The following is a 19,694-nucleotide window of genomic DNA, read 5'->3' as shown; positions in this document are numbered from 1 at the left end:
AGTATAATGAATCCATATTGTTATTATCAGTGGTGGGAAGTACATTATAATACATTTACTTAAGTGGGCCTACTGTAGGCTATACGTAAGTGCAATGTTGAGATATTTGTACTTGAGTATATCCTATTTTCCAATACTTTTACTTCTACTTACATTAACCACTTCGACCCCTTCGGCCATTTGAAAATAACCGATCTACAAGCTCAATGCGTTGCGATGTGACGCAGCGTGACCAACTGGGGACCCCCCAAAATAATGATATTTGAACTGGAGACCCCCCCAAAATAATCACATTTTAACTAACTGCAGGACCTCCCAAAATAATCATATTTGAACTATACTGGGGACCCCCAAAGGGACACCCCCATAATAATCCTAATATATTTGAACTGAACATTTAAAACATTTATACAAAAAAATATGAAAATATGCGATCTACATGCTCAATTATTTTTGCCTCTTAGCTTTAATGTCTTAGCTGTTACCACTGCTGTTTTACATTTCTGAATTCGTAAGAAAAACAAAACATGGGTCTTTCCGGGGGCTTCTCTGCTGTTCCTGTGTTTATCTCCTTGTTGCTGTGTGCTGCTATACTGCTCTGACACCTGCATTCTATAAATATCTCATCTCATCACACTCGCCTCATTGGAGCCGAATGTCCATTTTGAAAGATTCCCTTCTGCTTTGGGCCGCAATCGATCAATGAATCACGTGACCCACAACATCCCACATATACATTCATATTCATATAGGCCCACTGCAAGGAAACTGTACATGTACAGTACTACATATACATGCACTGTACATGTTTTCCCTTATTTTCTAACCATGTATATGATGATGTCTTTAAATGTCCTGATGATGAATTGAAAATGGAGGATCCTTATGTAAACAATTAAGTCTTAGGGTTTTTTTCTGGTTTTATCCGAGTCTAGCAGATTTTGTATTGACCTGTATTACCCATTCTAGTACAAACTGTTAATAAAATCTTCAATCAATCAAACACAGAATAGTACTTGGGGCACAAGTATACGGGGGGATGTGTCACGCACACAGTGTGCGATACTTTTTTTTACCGATAGCAGCTGAAGCCTTGTCATGTCATGTCTATTTTAGGGATGGGTCCGATGAATCGTTAATAGGATCAAAATCGATTATTAAAAAAAAAACATCTAATCATGCATCCAAACCCTTCCCATAGCTACATTTTAGAGGATATACCATTTATTTTGTGAGCTTAGGCCTACTGCAGGTGACTTGAATGCTATATGGTGCAATGTACCAAAGGGTGCCTAGTGCGAACTATCGGTTAATCATTCATTTTGAATTATAGTCATCGATTTTCATTTTGGAGAATTTGGACACTTTTACACATACTGTCTATCAGTCCCTCCATGGTACACACAATACCACTGACCTGACTTACTTAACATGCTGAGGAAAGGCTTACAATTTTACTTAATCCAGAGAGATTTACAGTAAGAAATGCTTGCCGCTTGACACCAAAAGTACCAGAAGTATACTCTATCCTTTTTGCTAACTGTTAAAGTATTCAATCAATCAAGTGTGCCACTGTATATATATATCTCCATTCAGTAATGTATCTTTACCAACAAAAGTATCAAAGATTACTGTCTGTATGGCCTATTATACACACTCCCTCATTCACAGCTAAATGCATAAGAGTGAACTGAAAATCTCTTGACAAGTGAGCTTATGCAATGCTGTATGTGAAATGTGTGTGATGATGGGGGGGGGGGGGGGAGGCAGTCTGGAAGTGGGAGTGCTTGGCAGCCTTACATCCTGCATGCTTTTACAACCATGTGAATGTCTGTCTACATGGTGGAGAGAGAAAGAAATGTCTTTCTACATTTGTCGTCAATACCAAGTGAATGCATGAACATGATTAAAATATACTCCTGTCATTTACTTGTTTCCTAACCTAACCCTTTCCTATGCATGTTCTCTTTCTGACAGAAAATGCACATTTCGTATACAATGTTTTAAATTACCTTTGAATTGAATTGAACTGAATTGAAGAGAGAGAGAGGGGTACTCTGTGTACCGCATGTCCACATCCAATAGTATGCATTGAAACTCAATGGAACTATTCATATGGATGCTAAACAAACACATTTGAATACATTGTATTCAAAATTTCTAATGTGTTTGTTTGCCTATATATTGTGAAGTCATACCAAATAAATTCACCACACAGAGACGGAAGGAAACGTAAATTGCCACAAATCAAATATGCATTCAACAGTAAACATAATAATAATGTTAATTATAATAGTGTCTTTCTTCTTCAGGCCGGGGAACATTTATGGTAATGTTCATTTGTTAGGCCATGGAAATGTCATTCATTAAACTAAGAAGATATATACTATACTAGCCCTATACTACTACTAACAATAATAATAATGCTGTGTAAACTTGTAGATCTGCTATTTTCAATTTAAAAAAAAAAAAGTTTGGACCTACACACATTGGACCTAGTTTTTATAATTTAAATTTCAAGTAGGCTATAGCCTTTTGTTTTTTTACAATATTTTTGTACTTTTACTCAAAATTGTACTATTTCTAGCCTGGGTAAACCCACTCCCCCTGTTTAACCAGGCTAGACTATTTCTACAATAGGGACATCACTTTTCTTAAGTAAAAAAAACAAACAAATACAAACGTGATTAGCCTACTTCTTCCATCACTATTTGCGCCATGGGGTGGAGCCAACCACCCTGCTGGCCACTGTAATAGCTAGCCTACTGCCTTTGTAGGCGGATATTAAACTTCAAAACCGAGCCGTCGAAAAGAGCCAGCCCCATATCCGCCTGTAGCCTGCCCTACATCACTCAGAGAGAGAGAGACCAGCTCCAAATGTTACCTTGAAGACGTCAGTCAGTCATTCGCATTCGTCCATTGTTGTTAATTGTTGTCAAGTCAGTCACCGCCGTGCGTAAAGGAGCGTTCTGTTGGAGAGGAGAGATGAACCAAACGGCGAGCGTGTCTCACCAGGTCGACTACCAGCCAACAGGAAGGGATGGAAAGGTGATGTGGAAGCAATTTCTGTTTTACTTCCTTAAGTTTCACTTAGCTCTGGTCCATAGCCTTCTACTGCTTCTACGATTCTATGGACCAGAGCTAAGTTTCACCCATCGCTGGTTTTATCATATGTTTTCTTTCTCGTTCTCGATGGAACTATAACTCCCAAGAGTGTAGCCTACAAGCAATCAATGATGGGTCCATTTGGTTTCATAATATTATGTTCACTCACGGAGGGATAATACATTACATTACTTATCTGAGTATGTTTGGGATTGTAGGCATATCGTTTGAATATCGGTCGACTGTTCACTGTAGCCTTACTAGCCTATATAGAAACTGTTGGAAAAGTTTTACGCATGGCGACGCATGAGTGCTACCTTGGTCTGTGTCTGTGAGTCGGGACTCGGTAGTGACACATTGTCAATTTGTCATCTGACAATTGCCATCCAACTGCCATGACTTTGAGCGAGGTTATATAAACTAGCATTTAAATGCATGAGTTAAAGATACAGTATATGCGCAATGCATATAGAGTTTAAATTTAATGTGGCATAAGCTGCTTAAGCATTATAAGAAGTCATAACATGTCTTGAATGGACTGTCTGGTACCATACCATGGATACCACTTTGATGCCAGAACCTCATATGTGCATTCTCATAATTGATTGATTGATTGATTGATTGATTGATTACTCAGAATATGTTGAATACTGAATCATGGAAGTTATTGGTTTGCAAAATTATGATTTCATGTAGGCCTACTAATTCTCACTCATTCTTACACTGCATGTGTTTAATAGCACAATTCTCCTCAATATCTGCTCAAATGAGGCGATATATTATATAGCCTATGTTTTTTTTACAGTACATGTTTAATATATTATTATATACAACACATAGCATTCTGTAAATGTGCAGCCGATTTCTACAGTAAAGTCCAAGGATTTAGACAGAATGAGAGCAGAATGAAAGAAAGGATTATTATTATCATACTGGCATATTATGTAAAGCAGTTCTTCGCTGCTGGAAGATTCCTCTCACTGAAGGAGGATACGAGCTGGTAGAAGCTTAATCCACCCAGGACGGGAACCCCTCTTGGTGTTTTAACCCATTCTGACCTGAGATCAGATTCATACGAGGTTTCCACTGCGGACACACACTGGTCTGATTAACCCATTCTGACCTGAGATCAGATTAAAAAAATGTCAGTCGTTCTTCGATTTTTCAAAAAATAGCAGACCTACAAGCTCGTAGCGCGCCACTCGGTGGCGCGCTATGAGCTTGTAGATCTGCTATTTTTCAATAGCTAAAGCATAACATGATGCCAACACCAAAACGGGTTCCCGTACAGAATGGGTTAAGCATTATGTTATACTTTAGCTGTTGGGAAAAATAGCAGATCTACAAGCTCATAGCGTCGGGCACCTATAAGAACAACATATTTTCAGATGTGGTGTCGGCGGCCAAATACAGATAATCCTTTAGGGTCCTTGGACATGGAATCATTTGAGAACCACTGACATAGAAAACTGTCAGGATTGAGAAGACATTTTGTAGAATCTAATTCAGGTCTAAATTGGTTAATCCCACACAATCCTCCGCTGACATATCCACCATATCGTCATCTCTGTCACAGGCAGAAACCTCTTATGTCCGTACATACTTTAACTCTCTGTGTTTTCTTTCGTAAATTAACACCCTATAGTCGCGTCTAGACTCCCATTTGAAAAGATATGCCAGGGACCCCCAAATAAGAGAAGATTTTTTAGCAGTGATTCTCAACCCATTTAATTTCAAGGAGGTTTGACATGCATTAATCTATGGAGTACGGACCCCCATTTAATTTCTATCTCTGGAACGTGGAACCCCCCCTTCATATTATAAAATCAATGTTAATTTAACTCTGAGATTGTGTACAAATGGAACCAAATGGACCCATTTTGTTCCATTTGTACACTCTCAGAGTTACAGACCCATAAGGGTCCATTTGGTTCCAAACTATCATTTAGCTCCATCAAGGAGTTAAGGACCCTTTAAGAACAACTGGTCTATCAAAAGTAGCAGATCTACAAGCTCAATAGGCCTATGCTGCCCGAATCGACACACGTTTGCAGCTTGTAGATCTGCTACTCTGCTATCACCGCTGTCGGGTGGAAGCCTAAATATGTCCAAAACAATTCCCTTTTTATTGTCAGTTTCAAAATAGCCGATCTACAAAATAGCCGATCTACAAGCTTGCAGATCTGCTATTTTTACTACTTTGTGCTACACTCATGTGTGATGAAGTATAGCCTTAGGGCATTCATTTATGATGAAGCAACGTAAAAAAGTTGAAACGTGGAGATACAAGGTTTCTGGTGCGACAGCAAAAATGATATGCTGTCAAGCTTAACCTCTTTCAACCTTTCATCCCTGCTGTGAGCTTGTACAATATATTGGCTGTTTGCATGTGTGTCTGTAATGTGCGACATGCGTGTGTGCATTCATGTCTGTGTGTGTGTGTGTGTGCGTGTGTACAGTAAGACGAAAGCTGTACGGCAAGTCAGTGGAAGAATTTATACATTTTGGTTTGGACTGTTTTTGACAATTATAATGACCCAAAAATAGTTTTGTGAACATTTTGCATTTTTGTGAACGTGTATAAGATGTTGCACAAGGAGACAAGGACTTATTGCTGCGAGCTGCAGAATGGAGAAATCATCTGTCAAGCTATAATAGGGCTTTTAGCCAGAAATAATGGGGAGGGGGTGGGGAGGGAGGGGAAGCCTCACCCCTCCCCTACTGGGCATGGCTTCTGGCAGGGTTTCTTTTTCTTTTTACGGGAGTTGGGTATTGTCATATTCTAATACAGACCCTGCAATGCCTCATCTCAGCACTGGCCTCAGTGGCTTGGCTCGCGAATCATTAAGACTCCCAACCCACACCTCCTGTATCGAATCCTGCTTGCGCCACTGTTTTTGTGCCAACCACAAACAACTTTCTTGGTTAAGACTGAGGGCTTAACTTAGGGCTAGGGATAGAGTTAGTAATGTCCGACATACACATGGCCGATTAGGTAAGTGACTACTGGATTTGCAGGCTGCAGTGCTGGATGCATCATGGGGTTGCATGGGCTACTATGTCTGGCAGATATAGTTGACGGTAGATTTCTCCCACGTGCCTGTGAGCTTTGCCCCCAGACCCCAGGCAGGGAAACTGCCTGAAATAATAAGCAGACAAGGCAACACTGGTCATGGCCGGGGACCACCAACACAGCACAGGGCTCCTCCCACATAACACGGACACAGCAGCGTGAGCAGGATATGTAATGCAGCATCATGAACATCAATCATGCTGCCTGCCGCCTGCCATGCTGCCTGTGTCCAACAAAGGTTAAAGAAAGACACATTCACCTACATGGTACCGCTTTTCGTTCTTTCTTTCTTTCTTATGACGCTCCTAATCCAGAGCGATTTACAGTAAGCAAGGAAAACACATGGTAATATACCAAATGCATATAGTCTAGTCTAATAGTAGTCTATGATCTATGAAAGGTAGGCGGAGTCTGCACACCAATTTCTGCTCCCAAACATATCTTGAGTGGTAACGTTTTCTTCTTCAGATCAAGGTCTGAAGAAGACCTCGGTCGGCCCGAAACGTTAGCGCTCAAGTAAAAGATGTTTTTTATTCTTGAACTCACTGTTTTTGATCCAGCCACCCAGTCTATTAGGTTTTAGATGTGCGTGTCTTTTTTGGTTTTTCAGCCTCCTTTGCCATATAGGATCATAACTATCCTATCGTCATTCTAAACCGTATAAATTGAAACTCTAATAAGCTATAGGATATTAGGAGGCCGGCGGTCAACAAAAGAGCCTGCTGTGTCTTCCTACTCCCTTCCATTGTCATCTCTCTCCCACATTGTCCTTGGCTCTCGACACCTCTCTTCCGTCATCCTGGCTGTTGCTAAGTTACTTGTAATTCACAGTTCACACGTTCGCCATCATATTTTATCAAACTCCATAATATGCAGAGGGGCTCGCTCACCCAGTGTGTGTTCATATACACTATACACAGATTTTATATTGCTTAGTTACGTGAGGGTTTGTGGCCTGTGTTAATACATTTTCATATTTCGACGACACTGACAATATGCATGTTGAGTAAACGGCTGATGATATTTTTGAGAGTTGGCAACACTGAACATTGTATTTTGGTCTATGTATTTGTATATGAATATAAACTGACAATTGTGGTGCTATTGAATACAGCCGATGATGGGGGGGGGTGGGGGGGGGGGGGGGTCAATGGGTCTGAGCAATGGGTCATTCTCAGACATCAGCTGCAGGTGTGTCAATAGGTCAGACTCGGACATACATACACACTCAGTCACTCTTGGGAGTGATTGGCACCACTAAAAAAAGAATGCACACCTGAGCCAAACAGAGTCATGAGAATAAAGTGGGGGCTCGCGCAAGTCACTTTTTGAATGCTCCCAAGTTTTCATTCGCGACTCACCGAAGATACGATGTTTCGACCCTTTTGGTCTAACAAGAGACAGGAAATTAGATCTTTTAATACAGAGATGTGGAAATATTTACTATCAGCCCCACCTGGTGATCAGTGACAATACCAAGACTTGTTTGAGATGATTTCTTTACAAATATTTATACATGATTTCATAACAAACAATTAATCTATATTTTCTCTATATTTCTCTCTCTTAGTAAAAAGAACCCATTACTAGTGTATACACATAGTTTCATTATATAGATATTCCACTGTTGTGGACCGGATGTTAGATTCTGAGCTTACACATTATTCTTGTATAATGTTTATATGATGTATTACCATGTGTTGTTCTTGCTTACTGTAAATCGCTCTGGATTAAGAGCGTCTGCTAAATTCCTAAATTGTAATACCTACCTACAGCAATGTGGTGTCCATGACCAATCAGCCTCAAAGATCTCTATTTGAAAAGTCGTTTTTTTTTAACCAGCCCACATCCTATATAGCCTGGCTCCAGCCTGACATTTTTTTTTGTAAAAAGCGAAATAAGTAACCCAAAATAAAAACAAATACATATTAATTAATTTCATTTAGGTGAGCCTAAAAACAAAAGTCGGAGAACCACTACATTAGGAGTTTTGATCCAGCCAATATTTAGATGAAATAAAAAAAGCTGGCACTATCTGGGTTCACATATACAGTACATAACGTTCTTCCAGAGAGGCTGTAGGAGGAAGGTTTAAACAGACGGGTTGTGCGTCCTCCAAGGACCTGGCTGTCAAATATCTATACTGTTTGTTCAAAAGGACTGGGATTTCTGGGTATTCCATGCTGTCAATCATTTTGACTGGAGATTCTTTTATTTTATTTATCATTTTCCCTCAAACCAGAGAACCAGGGCAGCTCACACAGTGAACGAGAGGGGGGGGGGGGGGGGGGAGGGGGGGGGGGAGGGGGGCGGGGGGGAGAAAGCCATGCTCAATGTACTCAATTATTAGGTATTTTCATTTTCATTCACTTGACGGCTGCAGTCAATCCGACGGTCACGACGTACAGTCAACGTACGCATACCTATACCTACAGTACCCGTGGCGACCTTTTGGGCAGTAGAGAGAAACAAATGTTTTCCTGTGGTCCTGGACATATAGGGGGCGCTCTGGAGCACCTTCAAGACTAGAAATCGTAGGTGGAACCAAGTGACATCGTGCAAGTATAGCAACACTGAACGGCTGCCGACATGACAGGTGTAACATGATTGTACGTCTTAGTACCACTACCCATACATGGGCATCCTTAACTCAACCAGTCAGCATAATCTGTCTTGTGGAGACTTTGAATATAGGACATTTTATCACCAAAGAGAGAGAGAGAATGAGGGAGATTAAAAGAGAGTAATGAGAGGAGAGAGAGCGAGAGAGAGAGAGAGAGAGAGGAGTGAACCATTAGCATAGCGGATTTGAAAAGCCTTTTATCTCCTAATGGACATGGACACACTGAGCTTATTAAGTAGCCTAGTAGTGAAGTAGAATTTACAACACAGGCTAATAACAAAACGCACGAGCACACACACAGGAATTCACAAGCCAGATCTGTATGCTAGTGCGTGCGCACACACACACACACACACACACACACACACACACACACACACACACACACACACACACACACACACACACACACACACACACACATCCACATATATATATATTTTCCTTCTGAACTTGTTTGCCTGCTCATTAATATCCACAGCTACATATGTGTAGTGTATACTGTATACAGTGGTGTTTGATAAATAGGCAGGAGAAGGGCGCACACCAATATTAATGAGGTGCTAAAGGCCTAAGGCGATGAACAATGGAAAAGAAGAAAAAGGCTGCACATGATGCTCAAAGTGTATTAACAGGTGATAACAGGTTATTTTAGAGTGACGTTTGAAACTGAGCATGCAGCTGCAAATGCAGGTCCTCGTCTCGATCAGCAGAGGGCGGTGTTGTCGCACTGTTTTAATCTGAGAGGCTTTAGTGAGGTGTGTGTGGTGACAGATACTGCAGAGCTAGTGGTTCCCTCAGCCGGGGTCCTTGAGGGAGTTGCAGGGGTCCCCAGCTAAATTCATATTATCTTCATCTACATAATTAAATATCTTTCCAGTTCAGATCTAACGCAGTCGATCAAAGCCATTGCCACTTTCTGGAATCCATGGGACTGTAACGGTTAATATGCAAATCATTTAAAATGTATATATTTTTTTAGAAAATGCGACACATGTGCAACACCTTGTGCTCGTAGATTGGCTATGGTCAGCACGAGACACCTTTGTGCAGCAAAATATTAATCTGAGTTATCAGGATTTGCGTATGGGCTTCACAGTCACACTGTCAGAGTGCCCTCTGGTGTCTTTCTGTCGGCTCAGCCAGCCCTCCTATACCAGGAGGACTGTGTTATAGCAGTTCTCAGTGTTGTTCATGTCCTGGACCTCCAAATTGTTGTGAGTCTGATGATGACACCTTGTGTCTAGATGATTTTCTTTTTTTGGACACGGTTAGTCCTAGATCAACGAATGAAGAACGGCAGACAGCACGCCCCAAACAATCTCTTGTGAGTGTAAGAGTGGACTCGTAATTACAAGGGTCCATTTCTTTTTTTACAGTATCGGAGTTAGACCTCAACCGCAAAGCAATCAACCACAGAGAAAAGCTAAATGATCTTGGGAAATGCTAATACCCTAACAATAAATAAATAAATTAAACTAATTAATGTAAATAATTAATGTAAGTTAAAATGTCATTACCAAAGAAAAACTAATTGTGGTATTTAATGCCACAGCATCAGAGTTAGAGCAGTTACCTCTTCTAGGTCCAACCAAAATATCGTGGAGGAGGATGTGTTGAAGGTCATCCAGATAGGCCTATGGCACAGTGAATTTAGGAATGAACATTGATGAGGATGAATGGGAAGTCGTATGGGGCCGTCTGTCTGCCATGGTGTTAGACTGCCACCATTGGCCATTGCAAATCTCTTCGACTAAAAAGACTTGACATGAACGCCTCTGTGCCTGAAATGTAAACTCATCAGCAGCATGTAAAAACCGGAAGTGAAAATTCCGCTGGCTTATGCTGTCGAAGTGAACGCAGTTTTTTAGAATAGTGATATCTCGGCTTCTTCTTTTTGCTCAAAACAAGCTTGATTTGCGCCTCATTTCTCTAAACGATATGATCCCCGGTTACAAAATGTATGTTTTGGGTGAATTAAATAACAATCGCGGCACCCGTTACATATAGTGATAATTCACTTCCCTGACTCTCGGTTTCCGAGTGAAACAGCTTTTAAACTAAAGGTATATCGTATTAAATGACTGGCTGGTGGCCCTGGAGTTGAGTTGCTCAATTCAGACACCAGATGCGGGTGTTGGCTGTATAAATGAGTTAAATGTCAGTGTATTTGTATGTAGTGTACAGCATGGTACTAGTCAGACATGTTACATGTCAGCCTATTTGTATGTACTGTACAGCAGTGGTTCCCAAACCTTTTCATGTCAAGGACCCTCAAATTGACACTAATTAGCCCGCGGACCCCCATTTTGAAAAGATATGCCAGGGACCCCCGTGAGAGAAGACTTTCACGGCTCTAGCAGTGATTCTCACACCGTTTAATTTCAATGACCCCCGCAGTTTGACATGCATTAATCCCCCATTTAATGGCATTTCTATCTCTGGGACCCCCAATTTATATTGTAAAATGTATGTTAATTTAACTTGAGAGCTAGTGTACAATGGTTCAAAACTATCATTTTGCTGGGGGACCCCCTGGAACTCCCTCAAGGACCCCTGGGGGTCCCCGGACGCCACTTTGGGAACCACTGCTGTACAGCGTGCATGGTACGAATCAGAAATGTCAGTGTATTTGCAGTGTTCTGATGTCATGGATTGACTCCCCAGGGCATCTGACGGCTCCCTGGGGAGGCGGGGAGCGTAGAAACAGACACAGCTCCGGCGGGAGGAGGCCAAGTGTGTCACACACACACACGTACGCGGTGTGTGTGTGTGTGTGTGTGTGTGTGCGCGTGCAATGAGCTGCATGTGAATTACTTTAAGCCACATTCTATGTACTGTATGCCCATGTCTATAATGAACCATCATTATTAAGGGACCAAGCCCAAAGGGACTTCTTGGTCCCTTATTGTATTTGTCTGTTTTTTTTCTTTCTCCTTACGCCAAAAATAGCAGTGGCAAAAATAGCAAGGCTCAACCGTGCAGTCGGTTTTCGCGAAACTTGGAATAATAGAGGGCTATGCCAAACGGTGAAGATAGCGAAGCCCACGACCATGGTGCCGCTATAGCACTCAATTGAAAATGCAAACATTGAACAGGCATATAGGCTCATGAACCGTTGACCGCCAGCAATACAACTTCAATACATGCATCTCCTCATGAGGAACAAATGTGGTATAGGGACCTTTAGATGAAATAAAAAGGAAACGCTTTAGCGTCTCTACAAGTCGAAGCCACGCACAAGCTTCATTTCCATACACCAGCTGTCTAAAAAAAAACGGAAGAGACACCTGCTCTATAGGCGCATTGTTGCCACTTCTTTGCGCGTATTATGTGCCCACACTCAATGAGAGGATTTCGTGATGCATCCTCCCCGGCAAGAAAGATGAAAGGGTGTGAGATCTTTCTTATTGAACTTACACTTAGAGCTACATTTTTATGGTTAATTTTTTTTAAGGTTATATTTTGAAATTAAAACATTTGAGAGAACCACCATATTGTCTCTGTAGGATGAAAACCTGATATGTCAAAAGCAAACCGACAGGCTCGAGCTTGTGGATTTGCTATTTTGGATACCTTTGTGTGACAAGTAGTAGTGCGTTCATTTACGAATAAAAAACACAAAAAGTCAGAATATGGAGATAAGAGGTTTCTGCCCAACAACGAGGATAATGCTGATGGTTCAGCAGATGTGAAGCACTCTAGATAAAAGCCTCTCCTACCACGACAACGTTCTGGGGTCTGTGTGGGGTGTCTGGGTGAATTTACTGTGCTTTGAAAGGACCTGAATGAATCCCCACAGGAATTCACAAGCCAGAGCGCTATCTGTCTGCTAGTGCACACACACACACACACACACACACACACACACACACACACACATGCGTGTGCACGCACGCACACTCACACAGACACAGAAACGACTGATCCAAAGAGATATCTCTGCCTTGGGGACGTGAGTGAACTTCCCAGACACCAGCATAGGTCAAAGCTATACTGGTGCACTGGGGGGGAGAGAGAGAGACAGACAGACAGACAGACAGACAGAAGGACAGACAGAAGGACAGACAGACAGACAGACAGACGACTTGCCTTGATAAATAGAGTCTGTACTGTAGACAGAGAAAAGACAGAGAGAGGAAAGGAATGCCAGATGAACAGAGTCGTGTAGAGAGAGAGAGAGAGAGAGAGAGAGAGAGAGACTACTGATAGATCATTTCCATGAGGTTTCTAGTTCCAACTGTTAAATATTTAACTAGGGAGGGAGGGAGGGAGAGAGAGCAAGTCTCCAAATCCAAGCCTCAAGGATCTTTGCTTTATGCATCTCTCTCTCTCTGTCTCTCCATCTCTTTCTCTCTCCACACACACACACACACACACGTTTGTATTACTATGCTTGTGAGGACATTTTAGGACGACGATTCTACGAATGCCATGTTCCTTAAACATGTTTTGGGCATTTTTAACTAAGGCCTGGAAATAACCGAAACTCACAACCCAACGTGTTGCGCTGCAACGTTGTGAGCTTGTAGATAGGCTATTTTTCCGGGCCCATGACACTATGGCACGCGACATAAATCATGCACATACATTATGTTTCGCTCTTAATTCCAGCTGCCTGAAGACTTTGCTTCTTATACTGATCCTAAACCCTATATCAGTGGGTCCATTTGGTTTCATTTTACGCTCTCAAGAGTTAAATTATTGTTAAACATCTGCATCACTTTTTACAAGAAGTCTATACACAATTAGAGAATTGCAGAAGAATTGTATTATTTTGATCGTTTGCCAAAAGCATGGAACAAAATATTCTTTAGTTTTGGGTCTGAGAGGCTAAATCTCATCAAATGGTGGTCCGTGACTCCAAATGGCTATACTTAATAATGGGCCTTGAAATGAAAATGGTTGAAAACCACTGCCCTATTATATGAATCGTTTTCTTATTCTCTCTCTCTCTCTCTCTCTCTCTCTCTCTCTGAGCCTCTCCACCTTGCCTGCTCTCCCATTCCCTCACACCTCCTCCTGGTTTCTTCAGAAGAGGAGACTCGGGACCAATCTCTTCTCCTGATCAACACGTCGTTTGTCTCCCATGCACTCTGACTCCTCATTTATTTGCCTGCATGGTCTCTCCTCTGACATGTCACGCCTCGTCCCCCGCATGCACCTCCCCTGCACTGTCCTCCATCTATCCCTGCTGACACAACGTATGAATGAATCCGTCTGTACACCACGTTTAGCTATATAATATGTGAGCTCTTTAATGACAACACGTGAAGACAGAAAGAAACCAAAAGGCAGGAAGAAATGAAGCGTGCAAGAGCAGACAAAATGAATTGTCTTCAGGGCAATAGTCTTTTGTTTTGTCCCCTAATGTGCTCATCTGCCATTGTCATTCTCTCTCTCTCTCTCTCTCTCTCTGCTTCTCTCTGTCTTTCTCTATCCCCATCTCTCTCTCTCTCTCTCTTTCTCCCCATCTCCATCTTTCTGTCTGTCTCTCTCCATCTCTCTCTCTCTCTCTCTCGCTCTGTTTCTCTCTCCATCTCTCTCATGTTATTTATATCTTGGTGGTGTGAGGTGTAGTAGTGTGTACTGTGAAGCAGTGATGGCTTCAGGGGTCTTCTCAGTGACACCTATCGCTTTGCATTAACGCGCTCTCCTCTCAGCAGTTGTATTATAGGAGGGTGATTTGGGGAGCGTTGACCCTGGCTGATAGAGGTGTCAAATAAACCAGAATAACACGCACCTGCGCACGCACGCACACAACCACACACACACACGCACACGCACACGCACACGCACACACACACACACACACACACACACACACGCACAGTGGTGATCATTCCAGATCAGCACCCTGGAGAGCTCTAGGACAATCCACACAGACAGATAGATCTACACTACAGTATAATTGATTGACTGAGAGAGACTTTGACTTTTTAACCAAATCTTTATTTTAACGAAACTCTCATCAATCACCTGCACATGCGCACGCACGCGCGCGCGCGCACACACACACACACACACACACACACACACACACACACACAGAGAGAGAAGGGGGCGGGGGGGGGAGTGGTCTGGCTTGGACGAGTCGTGATTTTAAAACAACAGGATCGAAGGAAAATACTCGATTTGTAAAAGCTCCAGTCTAAACAGCGTGCCACCATGTGATGTGATTTGATCGTGATTTCATAAAGACCTGAGCAGTCTTGTCGTCTATGGGGAGAGAGTGAGGGCTGTCCATCTATAATCTGTCGCTCGGTTAGCAAGCAGCGCGCCTCCAAAACTACAGGTCGTCTTGAAGTGTGTCGGACAAATTGAAGATCCACAGACCGGAGCATTCACACACACACACACACACACACACGCACAACGCCACAGTTTGTCAACAATGACCGCTTCTAAAGAAACCACCAAAAAGAAGAAGTCGACAGACGCACAAGATGAGGTAACATGTCATTTCGGTTAGATAGATGCTAGGGAAATGTAACAGCGTTGGTTTAAGGTCTGCGATGCGAAAGTGTATAGTGTACTGTGTAGTGTAGCCAATACATAATTAGGCTGATTGATTTAGTGAGTTTCATTATTCCCCCCCCCATTAAACACATTACCGTGTCCGTGTTTAATGTAAACAATAGGTTTAGGCTAGCTCCCGTACGTTTGTTTTCAGTTCCCTTGCTTAGGGTACTGAATACTGATATGGTAAGTTGGTGTTAAATATCTCTACATTGTGGCCAATTTGTGATAGTACTCGCTACGGGGTGTGTGTTCAAGAGTCTATTGTCTCTTCGGGTCATTATAATAAAAAGAAAAAGCATTTTCAGGTCAGCTGGATACCAATTATATCCAATCAATCAGGAGAACTGACAGGATACAGATTAAACAAGTGCAAATTATGAATATACCTAGTATATTTATTGTCTTCATATATATAAAAAAAAAGGAAGCGCTTCAATTTTAACAAACTTTTTTTTGTTTTTACCAAAACATCTAGGCCTACCTTATTTAGATATATAAACATTCTAATAAGCGAAAATAATTTAGACCCTTGTTTGTGCCGAATCTGGGTTGTACATTGTTTGTTGCACTCCCTCTGATGTTGTGGGTGTGGACTTCGTTTACATTAAGGAAGTATTTAGACAGGTTCATGGGTATCTTGGTGGTGTATCAAATCTTGTGGACCAGATCCATTGCAAGATGCTGTACTCTGTCGTCGACCCTAAGCCATCCCAGCCTGACCAGTTTGTTTTGGGAGGTCTGGAGCCTTGTTTTAAGGGCCTTTGAGGTGCTGTGGTACCAAGAGGTGGATGCATAGTCAAAGAAACCTTGTACGAGGGCTCCTGTTAAGGTCTTCAAGGTGTTTTTGTTGACCACTTTCGAGATGGAGCTTAGAATAGAAATAGGGCGGTATTTGCCGGGTTCTAATTTACTCCCTTTTTTGTACAGGGGGGGTTACTTTGGCCAGTTTAAAATCTTGGGGGACCTGAAACTTGTATCATGGTTGGGATTGTACTGTCCTGTTTTGGTGTAAACTGTAAAATAACTAGAAAACCATAAGGTCGGACTCTGGACCTGGAGAACACAATCACGTTTTTTGTTGTCACTGTCACAATTGACTAAACGTGTCTACACTACAGCAACAAAAATGTATCTGACATGTTGCTAAGCCTACTCAATACATGGGGACTATAAGGACTATGCAAATGTATTTCAAATAACATTTTAAAGATATATTTTGGTCATACTTTCAAAGATGGCCTATATTTCAGTAGTGTTTCTCAAAGTGGGGTCTGGGCACCCCCAGGGGGCCTTGATGGGGGTCCCCAGCAGTTAATACAGCATCACAATAAATGTAACCACTTTATCCATGCAGGTTTTTCAAAAATAGCCAAATTGACATTTTCAACACTAATCTTCTCTTCCGGGGGTCCCTCCCTGGCACAAAACATATTCAGATGGAGGGTCCGTACAGCACAATATATCCATTTTGGGATCCTTGGCATGAAAATGTTTGAGAACCACTGGCTTACATAGGCAGGTTGTGGGTTTCTTCTAACCATTCAAGTATGAGCCTATCTGAGTTGGAGTCATTGGCCATTATACCATGACATTTAGTCCCATATATTCAGTGTGGTTGCATAATAGATAGAATACAACGTGAAGCCAGTGGTCGTTTATGTCAATTGGGCCTCTGCCTATACTATATAGCATGTCTCTTCAATCGCTCATTAAGTGCTACAGTATGTGTTGGACCTTTTGACAAGCGGGCTCGCTCACACTCCGCCGCTAAAGTGAAGACCTGTAGGCAATCAGTTCAGAAGTGTTGAAGTAATACAGAGGTGTGCGTGTGTGTGTGTGTGTGTGTGTGTGTGTGTGTGTGTGTGTGCGTGTGTGTGTTTGTGTGTGTGCGCGTGTGCCGCACGCACGGAGGGCATGAGGGCTGTGCTAGAGAAAGTCATAGTGGTTAGTGTACGTCTTTCAATTGCATTGGCTTGTGTGTGCAGTACTTAGCCTAGGTTCATGTTCTCTCTGTGTGTGTGTGTGTGTGTGTGTGTTGTGTGCACAACTGCATGTGTGTCTTCGTGAATCTATGACATTGGCCTGGCGGAGACAATTACACACTATACTATTATATATTCTGATATAGGCTTTCACCTTCATTTTATATATTTTATGGAGGGACAGACAGTATGCTGACAGGACATGGGGTCCCCAGACTACACTTTGAGAACCAGTGATAGTTACTAATGAAACTGGAGAGGGAGAATGTCAGAGACAGAAATGATCACAGGAGAAGGGTGCACAGTGCACCCAGTATTGATGAGGTGCTGCTGACCTTGGTAAATAAGTATACAATTAAAGAAAAGGCCACACTCTCATAGCAACGATGCAGGATGTATTGAATTCCAATGTTTTGGAAGAGAGATACAGTATAATATATCACTAGTCCGACTCCTAATGGAGATGGGGTAGAAGAAATCATGCAGTCTTCTCCAACCATAAAATCTCCATGAAAAAGCCTTGCTGCTACCTTGCTGTTCTGCAGACTCGGTGCACTGGGAACGTTCTTGGTTCAGTGTAATGTTTTCTACAAAACTGTGTTAATTTGCGTGATCAAAACCAGACTGTCTCTGTGGACAGAACTAAACAACACAACTTTCCAAAGCTTAGCGGATGGGCTAAATCAAAAGGGCATAAACCACAATGTCTGGGGGGGGGGGGATTGGGAGTCGAACCCGCGGCACACTGCCAGACTGGATTACCAGCCAAGGTGCCTGGACCACTGAGCCATGGCCCATGAGGCCCTGATATGTAATCTTTACTAGTGTGTTTGTTCAGTGACAGCGCGGTCTCCCCATTTCCACAGATTCGGGATGCACACTCAGATTAGACACACCTATACGGACCGACATGCGGAAAACAACGGTCAGACATGTGCTGCTCCCGTGCTTGCTGTTATAGGGTTAGGTTTCTCTCTCTTGATTGGCTGAAATTGGCAACGCACCTGGACATTCTGTTGATTAAAGAGGTGAAGGGACGGAGAGACTCCAACTCCATAGCAAAGATTACTATCGGAATAACAGAGCTTTTCTGTCGCCCTGTCATTTTGTCCCACGATTTTGTAACCCTTTATTTTTAACCCAGTGTCATTTATCTAATGTAATCTAAAGCTCTACACTCCCTCCGCCAACCTGGGGAGAGCAACGGACATGCTTCTGGTTGCTGACATATCAGCAACCATGTCGCTACGTAATGTGTGCCGTTATGAAATACGAGTCTTAACGGGAGGCTGGCCAGACTGAGTAGCGAAGTGACAAGACAAATCACGGAACGCAGCGAATCAGGCTGGAAACCAGGCTAACGGTATATGGAGGGATGTTGACTGTAGGTTGCAGAACAGTGTCGGGAGATTGTAGAATGGATGTTGTCAACTTGTCAGTATACTTTTCATTATACAGTACAGTAGTAGGCTACTATTGTAGTTGTCTGTAAAAGGGTTGTCCACACAGTCACCAAGCACTCTATAACTACAGATGTGTCATTTTGCCGTCCACTTGAGTTAGAATACCGTATATATTTTAAACAATATATATTTTTTAGATGAGGCTAAAATACTGTTGCAGGACAGCTGGCCAGAGTGGGAAGTAAAGCTCAGATGTTGTGTGTGCGCGACTGTGTGTACTGTGCGTGTGTTTGCGCACGTGCTGCTGGCTGCTACACTGTTGGCAGGAGTCAGTGGACAGACACTACACATTTGGCCAAAGACTTGTCAACTATCCCACTGTCATTCTGTCTCATGCTCCAATGTCTGTCTGTCTGTTCAGGTGTGTGTGTGCTCGTGCGTGTGTGTGTGTGTACATGCGTGCGTGCACTGAAGCAAGCAGCGGACATGCTTATCAATGCCCACAATGGTCCAGGCTGGCTGGGTTAAAGGGGGTGTCAGTGATTTCAGTCAAAAACCCTTAGGGTTCGTTTTTGCCTTGGGACACAAGCTTTCATCCAATCAGGATAGAGAACAAAAACGAAACCTAAGGTTTTTTGACCCCCAGGGGTTAACTGGGGACAGGGAGGAACTCCTTATATGGTCAGCACACTCTATAGTAGAGGGGATTATCACAACAAAACAAAAAAATAAGTGATATTTGAATTAAGTGAAATCACTGACTCTACCTTTAAATTCACGGTGAAACAATAATATAACGGCACGTCAGCCCGAGCCTGGGCCTGTTGGTCAGGTACAGAAATCGATTTTGGCGGGCTTGCAGAGCTCTAAAAGGGACAGCATGTTGCCTCCTCATTAGCCTGGGGTCCACCTATATGCTTTCTATGGCATTTCTTTCTGCCTGGAAATAAAAAACGTCTGGGTTTCCGAGGCTATACCTCCTCATT

The 19,694-nt window shown here is 42.5% G+C and overlaps 1 protein-coding gene across 1 annotated transcript in view; it reads left to right on the top strand.

The window, feature by feature from the left end:
• Nucleotides 1–2,985: 2,985 nt before the first annotated feature.
• The window catches only part of LOC308311719 (inactive dipeptidyl peptidase 10-like), a gene marked incomplete at both ends in the record, with an annotated part of 90,474 nt that continues 73,765 nt past the window's right edge, over nt 2,986–19,694 (top strand). The window contains one exon of the mRNA XM_080758505.1: nt 2,986–3,048. Within this exon, the coding sequence (XP_080614631.1) occupies nt 2,986–3,048 (63 nt within the window). The remainder of the gene's footprint in view (nt 3,049–19,694) is intronic.

The sequence above is a fragment of the Protomyctophum bolini genome (assembly GCF_963924005.1).
Source record: "Protomyctophum bolini genome assembly, chromosome: 24".
NCBI classification, from domain to species: Eukaryota; Metazoa; Chordata; class Actinopteri; order Myctophiformes; family Myctophidae; genus Protomyctophum; species Protomyctophum bolini.
This window is presented reverse-complemented; position numbering and strand designations above follow the sequence as displayed.